At 39.0% G+C, this 16,739-nt stretch overlaps 1 protein-coding gene across 1 annotated transcript; it reads left to right on the top strand.

Moving 5' to 3' along the window:
• Positions 1-10,464: 10,464 nt before the first annotated feature.
• On the top strand, positions 10,465-16,131 carry LOC130649087 (thymidine kinase, cytosolic-like). The gene is made up of 7 exons (XM_057455289.1): positions 10,465-11,076; positions 12,860-12,891; positions 13,271-13,384; positions 14,174-14,267; positions 14,922-15,011; positions 15,114-15,233; positions 15,468-16,131. Exons 1-7 carry the CDS (start codon positions 10,993-10,995, stop codon positions 15,633-15,635), a joined length of 702 nt encoding a protein of 233 aa, XP_057311272.1. The 5' UTR covers positions 10,465-10,992; the 3' UTR covers positions 15,636-16,131.
• Positions 16,132-16,739: the final 608 nt, after the last annotated feature.

Here is a 16,739-nt window from a genome sequence, read left to right on the forward strand (position 1 = left end):
CGTTGTATGCAAAACAAAGGGCATAACATATACACGCAAGAAGTCACAAAAATAGCGTTAAAGAGAGCTGATGACAAAGGGATCGTTCAGGCGGATCAAATAAAAACGCTTGCCCGGGGTCATTATCGGTTGAAGAAATAAAAATGATGGAGTTATTACTACTGATCGCGATATTGCTCCCATACACATTGATACTTGCCTTCCTCTATCGATACCATAGTATAATAAATAGGATGTCTGAGTTAGCTGATCTTTTTGATGTAGTTGACACACCGGCTCAAGCGCTTGAGCAACCTATGAATAAGCGCCAAGCTCTCAAGGATACTTGCAAATCCAAGCCTCATCTTTTAACAAAAAATGTACTGATGGTTTCATGGATAAAGCATCATCCGAGATTATCGAAAAATTATATAATGAATTTACTGAACGAGAGTTGGTTGAGAAGGGGCAGAATACTGCCAGAGCTATTTCGTGTCACGCTATTAGCTTATACACGAAGGCTATAGGAAACGTGGTAACCCTCGATAGCCCTGAAGGTTTGAGAAGAGACATAGAGGAAGATCCTATTATTAGGGAGAGCATGGCTGACTTGGGTATAGTCCTGTACACAGCATTTGGTAAGTTCCTTGCACCTTTGCTCTTTGCAGCCCATACGATTAATCATACGCAGATATCTAAGCATCCTATTGAGGGTACCCCCGATTCGGGGGCACTGGTGAATGATACAAGGTCTCCATCATAAAAAGAAGATTTTATAAGCCCTGTGGCTTATAAAAAATGAGCAACGAACAATCGCAAGAAGAGAGGGTAATAACAAAACCAGTGAAGCATCCTGGTAGAGTCGCACAGGGTCACAATTTGGCCACACTGATGAAGAAAAGAAAGGAAGATCTTAGACAACAAGAGGGTGTTGTACAACCTCCAGTCAAAACCTCTTCTATGCAGTCAGGAAGTGGTGTATATATTGGTGGAGGCCTTATTGCAATAATCGCATGTATTGGAGGTGCCTACTATTGTATCCGTAAGAGACATGCGGTACCCAGCAGCTTCCCGAAACACATGCACCAACGGTTCAGCAAAAACCTTCAAAGCCCGAGATTGATATTTTTCACATGCGATAGTGTATAATAAAGCATGTCTACAAACGTAAGCCCCCAGCAAAAAGAGATTATTGATATGATATACGAGACAATCGTGGACCTCGGGTTCACATGTGGATATGCCATGGTTGGTAAGAGATTCCTTGGGGTCTCGAGTCCTTTAACCAAGTTAGATACCAGCGACGTTATGAAAATGGTAGCGTATTTCACCGCAGGGCAAGGAAGCCGTGAGATGGCCGTAAGCAAGGGCTGGATAACCGCGAGTATAGTCCCAAAACCCAAGTAAGCATATATTCAAATAAAAATATCTCTGAATAAGCACATGCAAATTTCGTATATATACCACGGGTATATACGAAGAATAAAATGCTAGATATTGTCAAGGAATCTCATACGGCTATCTTTACAGGACCCACTTCTTGTGGCAAGACGCAGCGTGTTCTCGACCTTCTGGAAAATGAATTCAGGGGTCACTTTCATAATATTATAATCCTTTGTCCCACCATACGTTACAATAGGTCTTATCTCGATAGACCATCGCTTTGGAAAGATCCTTATGTATTTCTTATTGATCCAAGTGATAATTTGTTCGATTGGATAAGCAAATTTTCAAACCTACTGGCAAGTGAAGAAAGCTTATTTATGATTGATGATATGATCTTATCCGAGAGCCCAGATAAAAAGCGACAGCCTCTATTGGAGCTCGCCATTAGGTAGACACAAGAAGCATAGCTTGTGGTTGTTAACGCAATCATACGCGGCAATTCCTAAAAATCTCCACCGGCAGAAAAAAATGGTATTTATGTGGTATCCCTGCGAGAGATCGGACCTAATCCAGATCGACAACGAGACAAACCAGATAGAACCTACCGACTGGGACTCCATCAAAACCCAGTTGAAAAAGTCCAAGCATGCGTGTGTTTGGATTAGGCTTGAGCACCCCAGGGCTTGGAGTATATTAGAATAAATGTCATACATCAGAATATTAGAAAATCAGCTGAAAGCCTGTCATGAAGAGCTCGATCGCATCCCACATTTAGAACGGAGTATAGAGGCTCTTGATGAAGAGCTAAGGGATGCACTGGAGAGGGTAAGGTATCAGAGGAACACCATGTATTTTTTCGGATTCATGTCTGTCCTAATGATCACCCTGGTAGGAGTAATGTAAATAATAAAATGTCACTTACCTTATTTAACACATTGCCTACTATTGAGATATTGATAAACAATCAGGGCCAAGCAATGTTTAAACGTGCTGATCTGATAAGATTTCTGGGTATTGTTGATATAAAGGCGACATACAGAGATGTAAAAACCACGCCTGGTCATGATAACAGATGATGCGTTAGACGCACTGTCCAAGGAAGTAACCGGAGACGAGGCTTTCGTGACATTGGATGGTGCATTAGAGATTGTACATAGATCTCGAAAACCAAGGGCTATTGAGGTCATGAAATGGCTAACTGAAAGAGGTGTGGAAAAATTACAAAATGAAATCGAAGAACATCGTCAAGCCTTGGCAATACTCAACGATGACCTTCAGGAAAGGGACTTAACTATCGCTAACCTTGAGGAAGACCTCCAGAAGAGGGAAAACCAGCTCGATCTCCGAACATTGGTAATTGCGGGACTCCGTCAAAGATACGTACCACATGCCAATGATGCGGGCAAGGATAATGTTATTATGATATTTCGCAAACATACAACACCGGAAGACGATAAATACCACCATCTTCCGTATTACTGCGCCCGCGTACAAAGACGTGGTATTTTTAAGAAAAGGAGGTGGATCAGGCTTCAATATCCTGAGTCTGAAGAAATCGTCGTTATAGATAACGCCAATGGCATGCATGCGTTTAATCGGTTTGAAGAGGAAGGACATATGGAGCGATACATATGCCACTTCAGGCTTATTGATATTACTCGCGAGCATTTATATGACCTGGTTGATCCGACATTAGAAGATTAGAGAGCGTGGTTTTGTGTGTTCATAACACACAAAATCGAGAAATATTACCAATTTTTAACATGCTCTGGAGGTAGTTCAAACCTTCGGGTACTAGCATGAGCTCCTCTGACACAAAACTACGTGAGGGGCCATTTGTCAAGTAATATAATAACCTCGTACCTGTCACTATATGGTCGAGTCTGTACGTCTTTTTGCTCCAGAACGCATCAGTCGCGCGCCTTTTTGCATCTCCATGCTCTTCTCCCGGCTCAAGGAGGTAGAGAAAAAGGGCGTCTTGTGGTAGAGGCTTTTCCTCCGGGTCCTTTTCATTTGCAAGTGGTACGTCATCAAGCTTAATGGCCTTGCTCGGTTTTATGCTAATCATAGTAGTTTTGGTATTGTTCATGCTTTTCACAATATTGTACAGGTGCTATGTGGTACTGGTTTCGTCAGTTAGTAGCTCTTGCGCATCCCCGGGCTTGAACAATCTCCCGGCGAGTACCTTGTTGTAGGACTCCACGAACGCCGTGAAAGTATGATGATACTTGGTAGTAGCACCTTTAATTTCCACTCCTTTACCTTCCAGGAGTTTTGTCACGTCCGATTTGAACTAAATGTCATTATCGCATTGGAAAGTCTTCGGATAGCGTATAGGTCCCCCTCTGTAAATGTCCTGGATCATGTCGGCTACTTCACTGGCTTTCTTAGTACGTAGCGGTCTTGCCACTTTGTAGCGCGAGGCCAAGTCAATTCCTGTGAGTATATATTTATAAGTGTTTCCATAGACTTTGTCATGGGGCATGTAGAGCAAGTCATTGGTGAATATGATTAGGCTTTGTAATGGTGAAATGGAGATAATTGATATGCTTTGGTCCTCGAATATGTCTGAGGCAGAGCAACTGACGCGATAACCAGTGATTAACACGCTTCTTAGAGAGATCACTCTGCTCAGAGAGTAGTTTAATGGCTTTCCGTCCAGTCCAAAGATTTTCTGGAGAATAGTAGATTTGACTTAGTTTTTCAGCTTCCTTCTCGGTAACAATATGCTTTGACATATTTATTACATATCGAAAAACGATTACATATATTTGTACGCCACGAACCCCAATAGTGTCAACGATCCTAGAATGAACGTGAGTTCACCATCGGCTTTTTGTTTACTGGGGACATAAAAATCAGATAATTTCGGGGCTTTCTCAATCGTGGCAATATAGTACAGTCGCATGCCTTCATCGAGTTCTTTAAGACTCTCGCCAGCTTGACGCTTAAGCTCTCGCTGCTGATTGTACCTGTCGATCTTGTCTCTTACGTTCTGCCTCGCCATGCGAACTTATTTTTGAAAATAGAAAGTTACTACCTGAAAAGGAGAACTCGCCCCACCCGCGGGTACCATAATGCTTGCCATGTTTATTGTATGGTATTACCATAGAATAATGTTATGAACATATTGATCAATACTCAACAGAATAGAACATACCCCCTAGGATATTTAATGGCGCGTCCATTAAGAGATACACGTAGCATTTTATATCTCCATTACCATCGTTTTTTTGCTGATATGTAGGTTTAGTCCATCCGATAACCTCTGCAGAGGCCGCCCGCTCCCGTGTAAGGTATCGTCCGGACTGCTACGGAAGTCGACAAATAGCCCATACCTCTCCGTAAAGAACTGGCCAATCGTGACTATAGAGTCATGCTGACCGAAGAGCTCCGCTACTTGTTCCAAATAATCTTTTAGGAGCATGGCATGGGAATACAGTTCATTTGGTTACCCTCTACCACACTGACCGACGATATGCCAGGATTGTAGAATTTAACGATACCAGGGTCCTGAAATAGCAGTAAGATACCTTTGAGAGATTTCGCCGGAGTGTCGATTTGCAAGTTGTAACTCGTGTCGGCCTTTTTCATTATAACAACTTTGCCCCTGAGTATACGCTCATAGGGCAGGGTGAGACGGCTGTATCTGGACATCATCGCACTAGCGAGGTCTTCGTTTGTCACCTTGTCGAATTCTAGGCAAATGTTGGAAATCTTATAGGAGCTATCAACTGCCTTTGCGGCTGTGTTTCCGGATGCTGCGGTACCACTATCTTTGATCACGTCACCATATGAAGCGAAATGGATCACAAACTGTAGCCTATCGTGGAGGCCATGTTGATAAAACGGAAGATCCTTCGTTAATTCAAACATTTTCCCGAGGGATATACAAAAGGTGTTTCCGTAAGCTGCGGCTATGGCCTTTTCCTCGTTATTTCCTACATGATCGCCAGCTTTAACCTGTAGGGCCCTGATGGTGCCGTCGTTAGGGTTGATGCCTTCTAAAATTAGGTTGTTGTCGCGGTCGTATTTTGCCAGCCAGAGATCCCTATACACTGCTAGGGTGTTGTAGTCAGCGATGTGCTGGACCTCGTTACCATTCAATATAATCCGTAAGCTCTGTGCCAGGGCCTTGCCGATGTTGCTGACAATTGTCCGCCTGCTGTTGGTACCCAAGAGCTCCAGGTCGAACAGCAACTTGATTGAGACGGGGAAAATTACATCATTCCCTATGACCTATGTTTGGCACGTCCACGTAGAAATCCTCATTTTGATTGATTGTGCTGGGTATATGGCTGATCTTCACCCTTTGCTTTTTCCTTTCTTGCCGAGCATAGTCTTAATTTCCATGTATGGATTTAGCTTATTTCCGAATATGTTAGACATGTTTATTTATAGCGGTTCATTTGAAATAAATGGCTGATAATCCGGGATATGAAGATGACTTTATGCCAGAGGAGGATATTCAAGACGAACCCGAAGCGTTTAGTAGCGAGATCATTCGGCCCGAGGATATTCCCGTACCAAGCACTGAGCCCCAGGCGAGTGGGATAGAAGCGACTGAGACAGACACCACGACGGCAAGGGAAAGGCTGAAAAGGTCGAAGGTTGATAGCCTATGCGAAGCTCTTAGTGAGGAGCTGGGAGAGCCGAGTGCGAGATACTACAATGAGTTTAAAGGAGACGGGAACCATCTTATGAATGACGATGTAGAGCTTACAAAAAGGAATGGTGAGCTCAGGAGTGTTGCCGAGATTCGGAGGAGGCCAGGTACGGGGCGTTTACGAGCTCTGGGGTTTACTGATTATGCCACACCAAACAAAGGTAGTAAGAAGATGGCACAGGGACTCTTTAACGATATTGTTCACGTTGAAGAGAAGGGTGATGACATCGAAATGTTGCCGCTACTCGAGAATGTTCTAGATGAAGCGAAGAGCGTTATGGAGGATACGTCCTTTACCGAAGCCTTTGATGAACGCGAAAGACGGAGGCTTCATTTTTATGTTAGAACGCTCCAGGACGACTTGAATAACGTGAAAAGTAGGATGATCTACTACGATGGTGAGCTTTCCAAGGCAAATGACAAGATCAACAGGCTTGAGGCGAAGAAAGCTGGGTCCGACGTATCAGAGGAGCAGCAAAATATTTGGGATGAGGACCTCGATAAGGCCAAGGAAGATCGTGAAAAGCTAAAGGATGATCAAAAGTCGGCAATAGAAGAACATGGTCTCTCTAGAATCAACACCCAGCTCAAGGCGATTAAAAATACATTAATAAAAATCGCTGGAGATGATGTATCCCTACGTGAGAAGCTAAGCATTCTCTTCAAAGAGCAGGGGATCACTATTGCTAGTATTGTATCAGCTTTTGGTCTACTTATATCAGCCCTGGTCCTGTCGCTAACAGGTGGTAGTGGGGCAGCTGGAGGAAGTGGCAAAGGTTTCGTCCAAAAACAATTGGAGAGATTAGGACGATTCCTTAAATACCTAGCAGGTAAAGCGGGTGCAGCCCTTTCAGGCATTATTGGGAGTATTGTATCATTTTTCTTCCGGGTAGCCGCCAATGTCGTGGAATTCGTAGCGAGGCACTTGTACATAGCCATAGCAGGTGCTGTAGGTACAGTTGTAGCGTATGTAGGTAACAAGAGTAATAGATGAAAAATCTAGTATGTTTTTCAAAATACTAGAACTATTTCTTCATCCATATGATAGCGAGTATTAGTCCTACTCCTCCCATAAACAGCGTTTATGGGAGGAGTAGGACTGACTCGTGCTGACTGTGAGCTTCCTTGGTATAAGGCGTAGTTTTCTTGATATGTTGCCTCGGAGGTGTAGTGAAGGATGCCTCATGCTTGACAGCCATGGTATTCAGATCTAGCTCCACACCTACACCTACATCAGAGGGCGCTATTAGAACGTTGTTGTTATACCCTACATTCTTTCCAATGCGGAGATCCATGTTGGAGGGTAGCATGTATACGCTGGGCATTACGGCGAAATTTACTGGAGTCTGTGCATACTGGAGCACCTTTTGAAACTCGGTAATATCTTGACCTACGTTTTCTTCACGTTGAATCATGGCCTCGAATTTTTGTAATAATATTTGCCTTGCTGTATAGTTGTCTGCATCTGACCCGATGAGAGATGCTTTAGCCTCTGCTTGAGACCCTGCAATAAGACAACATAGACGCGTATACTTTCGCTTAGCTTGGTTAATCCCTCCGATGTCAGACCTTGACTCGTAAGCATGATAAACTTGGCCCAGTCGCCATCGGTTTGAAGTCACCATCTACCGTTTGTCAACGATGACATGAGAGCTTTGAACTTGTAAATAGTGTTGGGGTCTGCACTGTAATCGCGGGTTACCTGTGCGTATCCAGATGTGAAATATAGGTTATCGTACTGGGAAAAGCCTCCTTCGTATGGCATGTGCACTTTCATCCTCGCGAGGATGCGACGCATGTGGTAATAGACGTGGAATTTGAAAATTGAATTGACAAGGGGTACGGAGCCACTCATGTGCTTAGCAGAGATGCCCAACGCCGTTGTCGCGCAATGACAAGCAAAATTTACTTGGATGTTCCAATAATTCAAAGCTTGTCCATCCCAATTTACACTAACAGGATCGTTCAACATGTTAGTGGGGACTTTGATGGGATAATTGGTGAATTGTGGGATGGCTACGGACATGTGGTGAGTCGTAGACACGTAGAGGTCCTGATGCTCCAAGTTAATTACGCCGAGAGGCCACTCGCCTCTGTTGGACTTGTACCTTGATCTCGGATTATAGCTATAAATATTCATCTTTCTTTAAAGAAAGATGAAACAACTATATGTCACAGACATTTCGAAAACTATAATGTTTGAGGACTACCTAGAGCAGGACACGAGGATTGCTCTAAAGTCGATCAGCATTCGACCTACGTTTCTAAACCTTTTCAAAAAAGAATGAGATAAAAATTTATAAAGCGGCGGCTGGGTCGACCAATAATGATGACTTTAATGTAGGGGATTTTGCTGCTCTCATCTCGATAGAGCCAGGTCTCTATAAAATCAAGGATCTCGCGACCATAGTCAACGACCAAGCGGGGGACAGAATCAAACTTTTCGTACTCAGGAACGGAGAGTGCAGGCTTAGGATTGGTAAAGGATACGTTGCGGTAGTTGATCAATCACTGCAGGATCTTATTGGATATAATTTTGATACCAAGTTAATGTTTACAGAGGGGGACCATGACAGCTTTTACAAGACTGATGTATACCAGCGACTGAGACTTGTTTGCCCTCAGTTAGATGAAGAAAGATGCCTTCTTAATGGAAAAAAATCCAAGATACTGGCTATGCTTCCCACCAAAGAGCTTAATGCCTGGGGCGATATGTTTACTTGGACTTTTAATAACGTTGTGTATATACCCCTGAAAGGCTCCATCAATCGCCTTGAGCTCATGTTGACAGATGAATATCATCACGATAAGAACGTTTTGTTTATGGTAATTACCATGCACTTACTGATAGAATAAATGACAGATATTGCAAAGCTTTATCCGAGCCTACCTTCTGCACCCCTGGAGGGTACGGAGGAGAACAGTTCACAAGTCTATAGACTGAAGAAAATCGAAGAAGTGGAACAATACCTGTGGGCTGAGATTAAAGAGCGGGACAAGGTCGCCAAAAAATTTAAAATGCATGATACGTGGGTTAGATACATGGATCACGGATTACTAGCGGTAAGTGTGATAACTTCCGGCGTTGGCATTGGTAGCATGCTATCTGGGATCAGTGTACCACTAGCCGTGGCCATGGGTGGAATTACGATTGCCGTAGGGTTGGGACAAGCGGCTCTGTGGAATGCGGGGAAGAGGTTAGGTATCAAGAGTAAGAATCATGAGAGCATCAGACTACTAGCGGAGACCAAGTTGAACTCTATCGTTGACTTGATATCTAAAGCTGTGGAAAACAGTGTTATTAGCGACCATGAGTTCAGCTTAATCATGCAGGAAAAGCAAAAGTACATGGTGCTGAAGGAGCAAGCCCGACAACGAACACGCAAAATCGTGGAATCGATCAATGAACGGGAACGACATCAGCTCATCGCAAAAGGTCGAGAAGAGGGTAAACAGAAGCTGATAAAAAACTTGCAGTCTGCACAATATGTCAGCGGTACTTAGAGGAACCACCCGCGTATTCATAATTTTAATGTTTTGTACACAACCTCCAACCTTACCTCCAAGCCTCTGATATATTCATCGAGTATTTTCATAGCTGTGATTTCTAGACATGGCTTGCAATGAGGCCCAAGGGTTTGTGTTGCAATATCCCTATATTTTTCTTTATTAATCGCAGCGATAAGATCAGCTCTCTTAAGGGTTGAATACCCACGTATCCCTAATTCTCTCGCTTTTTTTTTCAAGTCATTCATTGTTTATTATACGAAGACGAACGGGTCCTCTTCATCATCATCTGAATCAATAAAGTGCCGTGTCCTTAAGGTTACAGGTACCGGCTTGTATTTACACTCTTCGAGCAAGACCTGTGGATAGTGCTTATTCCCTTGTCGATAGATGCTGCTTAGTTTTATTATACATATGCATTTACAGGGCTTCAGTGGATCGGGGAAATACGTGTTTATTTTACCCTGTCATTCTTTAATTTTTGCGTTCAGGTATCTACCGTTCTTCACTGACGAGGTCGTGAACTCACTACCATATAATTTCTCTATGCTGGCCAGGATACACTTATATTTTTCCATCCATTCAGGATGTTGATGCATATCAAATGACACACATATGATATGCATCTGATACACATTTCTAAGGTCTTGAAATGGTTGGGGACATACTTGAGCAACCATGGATCCTTCCTAGTAGCCTTGATACACATGTCTTTTGTTTTGCAGTGATCTGGAATAGAACAGAGATACCAGGGGTAGCGCTCAATGTCTCTGATATTGAGCTCTTGATAAATATCCATATTTATTTTGGAATAATTCAGAGGACATGATAATTTTTACTCATATTCTGTATAATATGAGTATATGCTATTGCCCATGCGTTATTTGTATTAATATGATTTTGTGTTGATTATTGGCATTTATATATTATTTTGTGTTGGTTACTAGCATTATAGGGAATTTCCCTTTGGTCGACGTTGTCTGCGCCAGAACGAACATTTCTCTATCTCTGACTTCAACGCTCATGCTGCATTCGCTAATGTCTAGCCAAACCAGTCTCGGCATTATACTCTCAAAGCTGTCTGCGCCGCTCGCGGCTTTGAGAAATATTTCCGTCTATACGAGTAAACATGTCCCTATACAAAGTTATACTCTGTATACGCATACCTATACGGAGCCGTACTCTGATAGCTGCACACTCCGAATGGAACATTCCGCGTTTTACACAATGCTGTTCCACAGTAAACAATGAAATCGAAAGCACTAACCATGATTGCACTGACGTGTGCAGAATAATGTGAAACCTTACGGACATATTAATAGTACGTGAGTACGAAATGTGTGTAAACTTTGAGCGGTAAAATAGAAAAAAACATTTTCGTTTTGTGAGTCACAAAGCAGGTCAACAAGAGATTTCAGGATTTCCATCCATCACATACATTGGCCTAATGCAACATGTCCCTGTTTAATTTATCCAGCGTCTCTGGTTTCCGTCAACATCACAGTATGCATCAACATCAAAAGAAGGGTCAATTGCAGGTTAGTACTTAAAGTTTACAAATTTAGCTAGCTAGCCATATTTAGCTAGCTAACTAGCTAGGTCACTATAATTTATTGTGCACACAATTTATTACAGTCAGAGTAACAATAAATTAGACTATGTTAGTCCAACGAATTAGGCAGTTTATATCTCCTAATTAGGCTATCAACATTTTTTTTGCTGCCTACTGCTGTTTCATTGCACAGTCACAATGATTTTATTATAAATAAAATAACCAGAAGCTTAATCATTGGGCCACCATAAAAAATATGTTGTTTTCGCGTCGTGAAGACCCCGCAAATATGAGTCGGTCGAGCGGTCGGGCGTATTTTTTCCCGGGATTTTCAGATCGGAGCAAGCAAATTCGTTCCCAGGTCCAAGACAGTATAGCGCCACTTAACATCGTTTGTAGACCATTTTTGCCGCCCTGTAAACTGTCAGTAGCCACAGGAGTGCCCTAAAAGAATTAATTTTTAGTCAAATTAATTTTCGCGAGTTTTTTGTCAATTTTGCATAAATCAGTTCTTACAAAAAAAATTTTCTATTTGAAAAATATCTTGCCAAATTTTTTCCCGGTCTTTTTCCAACTCACTGACTCGGGTTTTTATTACCAAAAGTGAGTCAGTCGGAGGATGCGAACACAACATATTTTTGATGACGGTCTTGTGAAAATCAGAGGGATGTAAGGAAATTTTCTTTAAAAACTATATATTCATCTACACATTCCAGTAGACATCGGAGTGTATATTTTTTACAAATTAAAAGTTAAAATGTTACAGTAAGTAAGCCTTTCTATGCATACATATATATTATATAAAAACAGTAATAAAAAATATAACGACCTAATTCAACAATTTCAATGGCACTGACTGTTCTTGAACATTCAAGGTTGGTTTAACGTGCTTAATATATAATCCACAATGATTTTATTTGCTAAAAAATTCTATCAAACCTCCTTTTTAATAGCCTAGTTAAGTAAGCTTTCTTTGAGGATATCTAATTCAGTTTCTCTCAAATAAAAGCTTTGATGCAAACAAATATCAGCAAATCCCTAAAATTCAAATCCACCTCACCAGCAAACCCTGAATTACAATCAACCAATGAGCACAAAACCAGCAGGGTCACGTGTCACCCTTAAAGTCATACAAGAATTAATTAAATTTGTGCATGTAAGTGAAGCCATTCTTGCTTAAACCAAAAGAGTTCCGATATTAACCATGTGAGCAAACATGGAATAGAATTAACTAATCAAAAATTGCTGTCAAAATTCCGACCGTAGAAAAATCGTTTGTGACCCGAGCATAATTTTTGTACCTTAACTATTCCGATTTCCTAGTGGTAAGAAAAATTATGCTGAGTCTCCTTTCTAATGGCTAAAAACTTTTTTTATTATTTACGCTATCAAATGATATGGAGTTTACTTTGTTTTGATTTATATGCTATGAGCAGGAGCCGTACTCTTTGGTTTTACAGCCTTGGTTGCTTCTCATAAAGAAAAGGCCAAATTTCCCGCAAGATATTTTCAACTTGGCTATATATTGGCTATAAATAATCTATGTTGTTGAATTAATTTGCTTGTCTTCTTTTTCTTTGAGGTTGTTTAAAAACATTTATATCCAGCAACATGCTCAGTGACCTTTTTTGTCATCCATGAGACGACACCGAACTGGGTTTATTTAAAAAAAAATATCACAATATCCTTAATTGTTTTTGTAAAAAGGCATCTGCCTAAGTTTAACTAGCACGTTATATGTTGCATATAATAATTATTTTGCATTCTAGGTCATATTTGGGCCAATGTTTTCTGGAAAAACGTAAGTGTACACATTGCCTTTGAAAGTATAATGAGGAATTCCTCAAATTAAAGTATAGGTTAAGAATTTTTTTTGTATAAGTCTTAAATCAAAACTAGTGTAGTGTGAGAATGTTTTAACAAAAAAGCAAATTCAGGTTGACTAAGAATATGTTTACAAAAATCCTAAGTGGATAAGTGTTTTTTACACATCTCTGCAATAATTTAATAGCATGTTTACAACATGTTTAACCACCCACATGTCATTTGCAATAAATGTTATTATGCAGTTTATAATGTTGTTGTTGGCATTGTTAATGTTTGTGTTTATTGTGTATTAAACTTCCACAAATGAAAATAAAAACCGCATGTATATATTTAAATATTTGTTGTTATTTTAGGACGGAACTTTTAAGAAGAATAAAGAGATATCAAGTTGCGACCTACTCTTGTTTAGTCATAAAATACGAAAATGATAATCGTTACGACAATGTTGGTGTGTCAACACATGACCGGTATATTTTCCAATATAGATGATCAATGAAATTTTAGCTATTCTTTTTATAAGAATACTGAACTTTAATCTCATGTTATTTTACAGCTAAAGGCCTTAATTCTTGTTTTCAAAATTTCATCAATTTCTTTATAAAAAGTTTGAATGTTTAAAATATGTCTTGTTGATAATAAACTGAAGTTTAAATTTTTGTTAAAAAGGTTTAGAAAATACAAGAACTTTTTCTAATAAAAACTTTTTTGAATATTAAAAATTATTTTTTGTTGTGCCTTTATTTTATTACATCATTCACTCAAAATCATTATCATTGTCAGTTGAATAAATGAGTACACCTACAGTTGGACTTTGTTTATACACCAGGGGAAATTTGAAATTTAGTTTTCTCAGTTCTCAAAAACAAGAAAAAAAATTGTTTTGAAACCAAAATTAACATTCTTTGAAATGAATCAGAAACAAATAAATAACAAAAAACACCACAGCCGTAGTTGAACAACATTAGTGTCAATGTACATTCGATTTTTTCTTTACCGTACAGAAGAGTTGTAACAAATCAAATTAAAAGTTTCGGGAATTAATTTATGAACTAAGATTATTCTAAACACCTTTCCCAAAACTTTTAATTTGGTTTGATGCAACTCTTTCTGTATTTCCAGATTTCAAAAAACTTAATTTTTATACGTAATAGTACATTTTTGTAAAAACAAATACACTGACAATTTGGACTACCAGATTAATTATTGACAAAAACTGTCATATATTTTGTTAATTGAAAATTTTACCAATATTTCAGCCAAACATACCAAGCTGTCTCATGCAGTAAACTCAGTGATGTCATGCAAATTGCTATGAAATATGAAGTCATTGGTGTGGATGAGGGACAGTTTGTAAGTAAATTATTTCTGCACTTGTACAAACCACATGATGCACACAAATCTTACAGAACCTCTGATATCCTTAGAATAGAAACGGGCTTTGTTTTCTGTCTTTTTAGTCTTACGATGGCCCCTATAGCTCACTTCTCTTCTTAGTCAAAACAATTCTTTTCTTTCCTCCAAAATCTTCTTTGTCGTTCGAAACACTTCTCTTTCAAAGTGTGGAACAAAAAAATAAACTCAAAAATTCCCAGACAATCTTTGTAAATGTTAGATTTGCAGAAGTTTATTCACTAACTTTTTTAAAAAAATTCTAGATTTAAAAACTTCCGAATCGCTAAGTCAATTTGTGACCTTTGTCAATTTACACAAGCCATTGATGGTAAAGTAAAAACTGAAAAAATCTTCATTCTCTACAGGATCAATGAGGAAGTGGAAAACTCATTATAAAACGCAAACCGCAAAAATTCATATTGCAGGAACTTCCCAATTTCCAGGAGTCCAGGAAACATTTTCTCTGACATCGCAAAGGTTGCGTTCGCAAAAGGTTCTTCAATTAAAATATTTTAAACTATGGCCAAAGACAAACATTTCAATGTCCATAAAATATGAAAACCTTGAAATGTATAAACCCTGGCATAATCTGCATTTTCTTAAATTCTCTAGTTTCCTGATATATTACGATTTTGTGAAGAAATGACGAAGTTAAACAAAATAGTGGTAGTTGCGGCGCTGGATGGTGATTTTCAACGAAAGGTGCGTTTAAAATGAGTAATCTATCGCTGTTGACTAATTTTTTATCCTGATTATTGCGTCTTTTTTCACTATGATAAATAATTTCTGTATGTTTTTTTCTAGCCCTTCGGCAATATTCTTGAACTAGTTCCAATTGCAGAAAGTGTTGTGAAACTAAGTGCAGTTTGTATGAATTGTTATGGTGAAGGAGCATTTACTAAAAGATTGTGTTCAGATACAGCTGTAAGTAGCTTCTTCGGAAATCAAAACCGAATCACATGATTTCTTGCTTCTTGTTTTTTTTGTCTGTTTGTCCATATAATGGATGGTTTAATGACAATAAAACGGTGGCGTTTTATATACACTTGCAATCACATTCTCTGGAAGATAAAATTATGTTACTTCAAAAAAAACTTTTTAAATAGCTTTCGTTTAAATGGTATGTCTAAACTTTGTCTGTTTTTTATCTATTTTCAGATCGAAGTGATTGGAGGGGCAGACAAGTATATGGCAGCATGTCGGGATTGTCACACGAAAAACTTGAATGTCGAGATTATCGAGAAACAAAAGTTAACAATGCAAGAAATGCGCAAGCCTCTACTTCCGGTTAATTCCTTTAGAACAGCGGAGAACATAGGATTTTAAATGGAATTGATTCTTTTAGGTGACTTTCTCTTAACATTGCTTAAGATTACTCTTGTTAGTGTTTTTTTGACTTAACTCGCTTGGTCATGTCAAAAGTGCTGCTGAAGATTTAATCTGTCAAAATAATACTGACATTACGTAGCATGGTGAAAGATTTCTCTATATATTCATTTTGTATATAATAGTTTTAATTAGTTTTATCGATCTTTCAACATTTACGAAGATGTTCATATATTCCTAGTTGCGCAATGCATTACATTACACCAACTTTCCACTGTTTCATCAGTCAAAAATGTTGATGGTTTTCCACTTTTCACATAATTAAACTTTGTTCAATCTTGTTTTTCTAATTTTTAAGTAATATGTTCTTTTATATTTTTTCCCTAATCTTTTTAACATTAATGTATGTAATTTAGGTTTGTACATTTTGAAAATTTTACCGTTAGGTTCTTCTGATTTTATTGAAATAGACAATTTTATAACTACTATTTAAATATATATGCTTCCCTTGTGTCGATATACACTCTATTTAACCCAAATGTTTTGCTCAAAGTAATTCAGATGGAAGCAATGCCAAAAAAGCAAGGTGTCTAGCAATCTGGGAAAGACAGGGAATTTCTAATTTACATAAATAAGTCGGTATTTAATTTTTTTTTTTTTTCAGAAGTCAGTAAAAGTCAAGGAAATTTCATCTAAATTTGTTTTAATTCGAAAAAATATTACTTAAAGTAATTGGTTGGTGATTTTTCCCTCTAAATCGAAAAATTATCTGATAGGATGAACGACTTGGTCAAGAAGTACACATCAAGATTTCATAGTGGCTAACCTGAAAAAATATTTGTTTTATCTATATAACACTAAGTGGCATTTTCATAAATTCGGAGAAAGAAAAACTTACAAGCGTCTCGTATTGGAACTTGTTAGCGTGTCTGAAGTAAAGAAACGTTTCAAAAAGTTGAAGCGTAAAAAAGCCGTTGGTATTGACGGACTACCTCCCTGGTTATTGAAAGACTGCAAAGATATTATAGCAGAACCACTTGCGCATCTAATTAACATGTCACTCTAAACAAGTAATTATTCCGGCGACTGGAAAGGTTCAAAATT

Source organism: Hydractinia symbiolongicarpus, chromosome 7 (assembly GCF_029227915.1).
Source record: "Hydractinia symbiolongicarpus strain clone_291-10 chromosome 7, HSymV2.1, whole genome shotgun sequence".
Classification (NCBI taxonomy): Eukaryota; Metazoa; Cnidaria; class Hydrozoa; order Anthoathecata; family Hydractiniidae; genus Hydractinia; species Hydractinia symbiolongicarpus.

Bases quoted from the DNA above. Each gene is read 5' to 3' on its own strand.
- LOC130649087 (XM_057455289.1), top strand. From the start codon at position 10,993: ATGTCCCTGTTTAATTTATCCAGCGTCTCTGGTTTCCGTCAACATCAC. The intron at 11,077-12,859 runs GTTAGTACTTAA...TTTGCATTCTAG, and splicing joins AAAAGAAGGGTCAATTGCAG to GTCATATTTGGGCCAATGTT. The intron at 13,385-14,173 runs GTATATTTTCCA...CCAATATTTCAG, and splicing joins GGTGTGTCAACACATGACCG to CCAAACATACCAAGCTGTCT.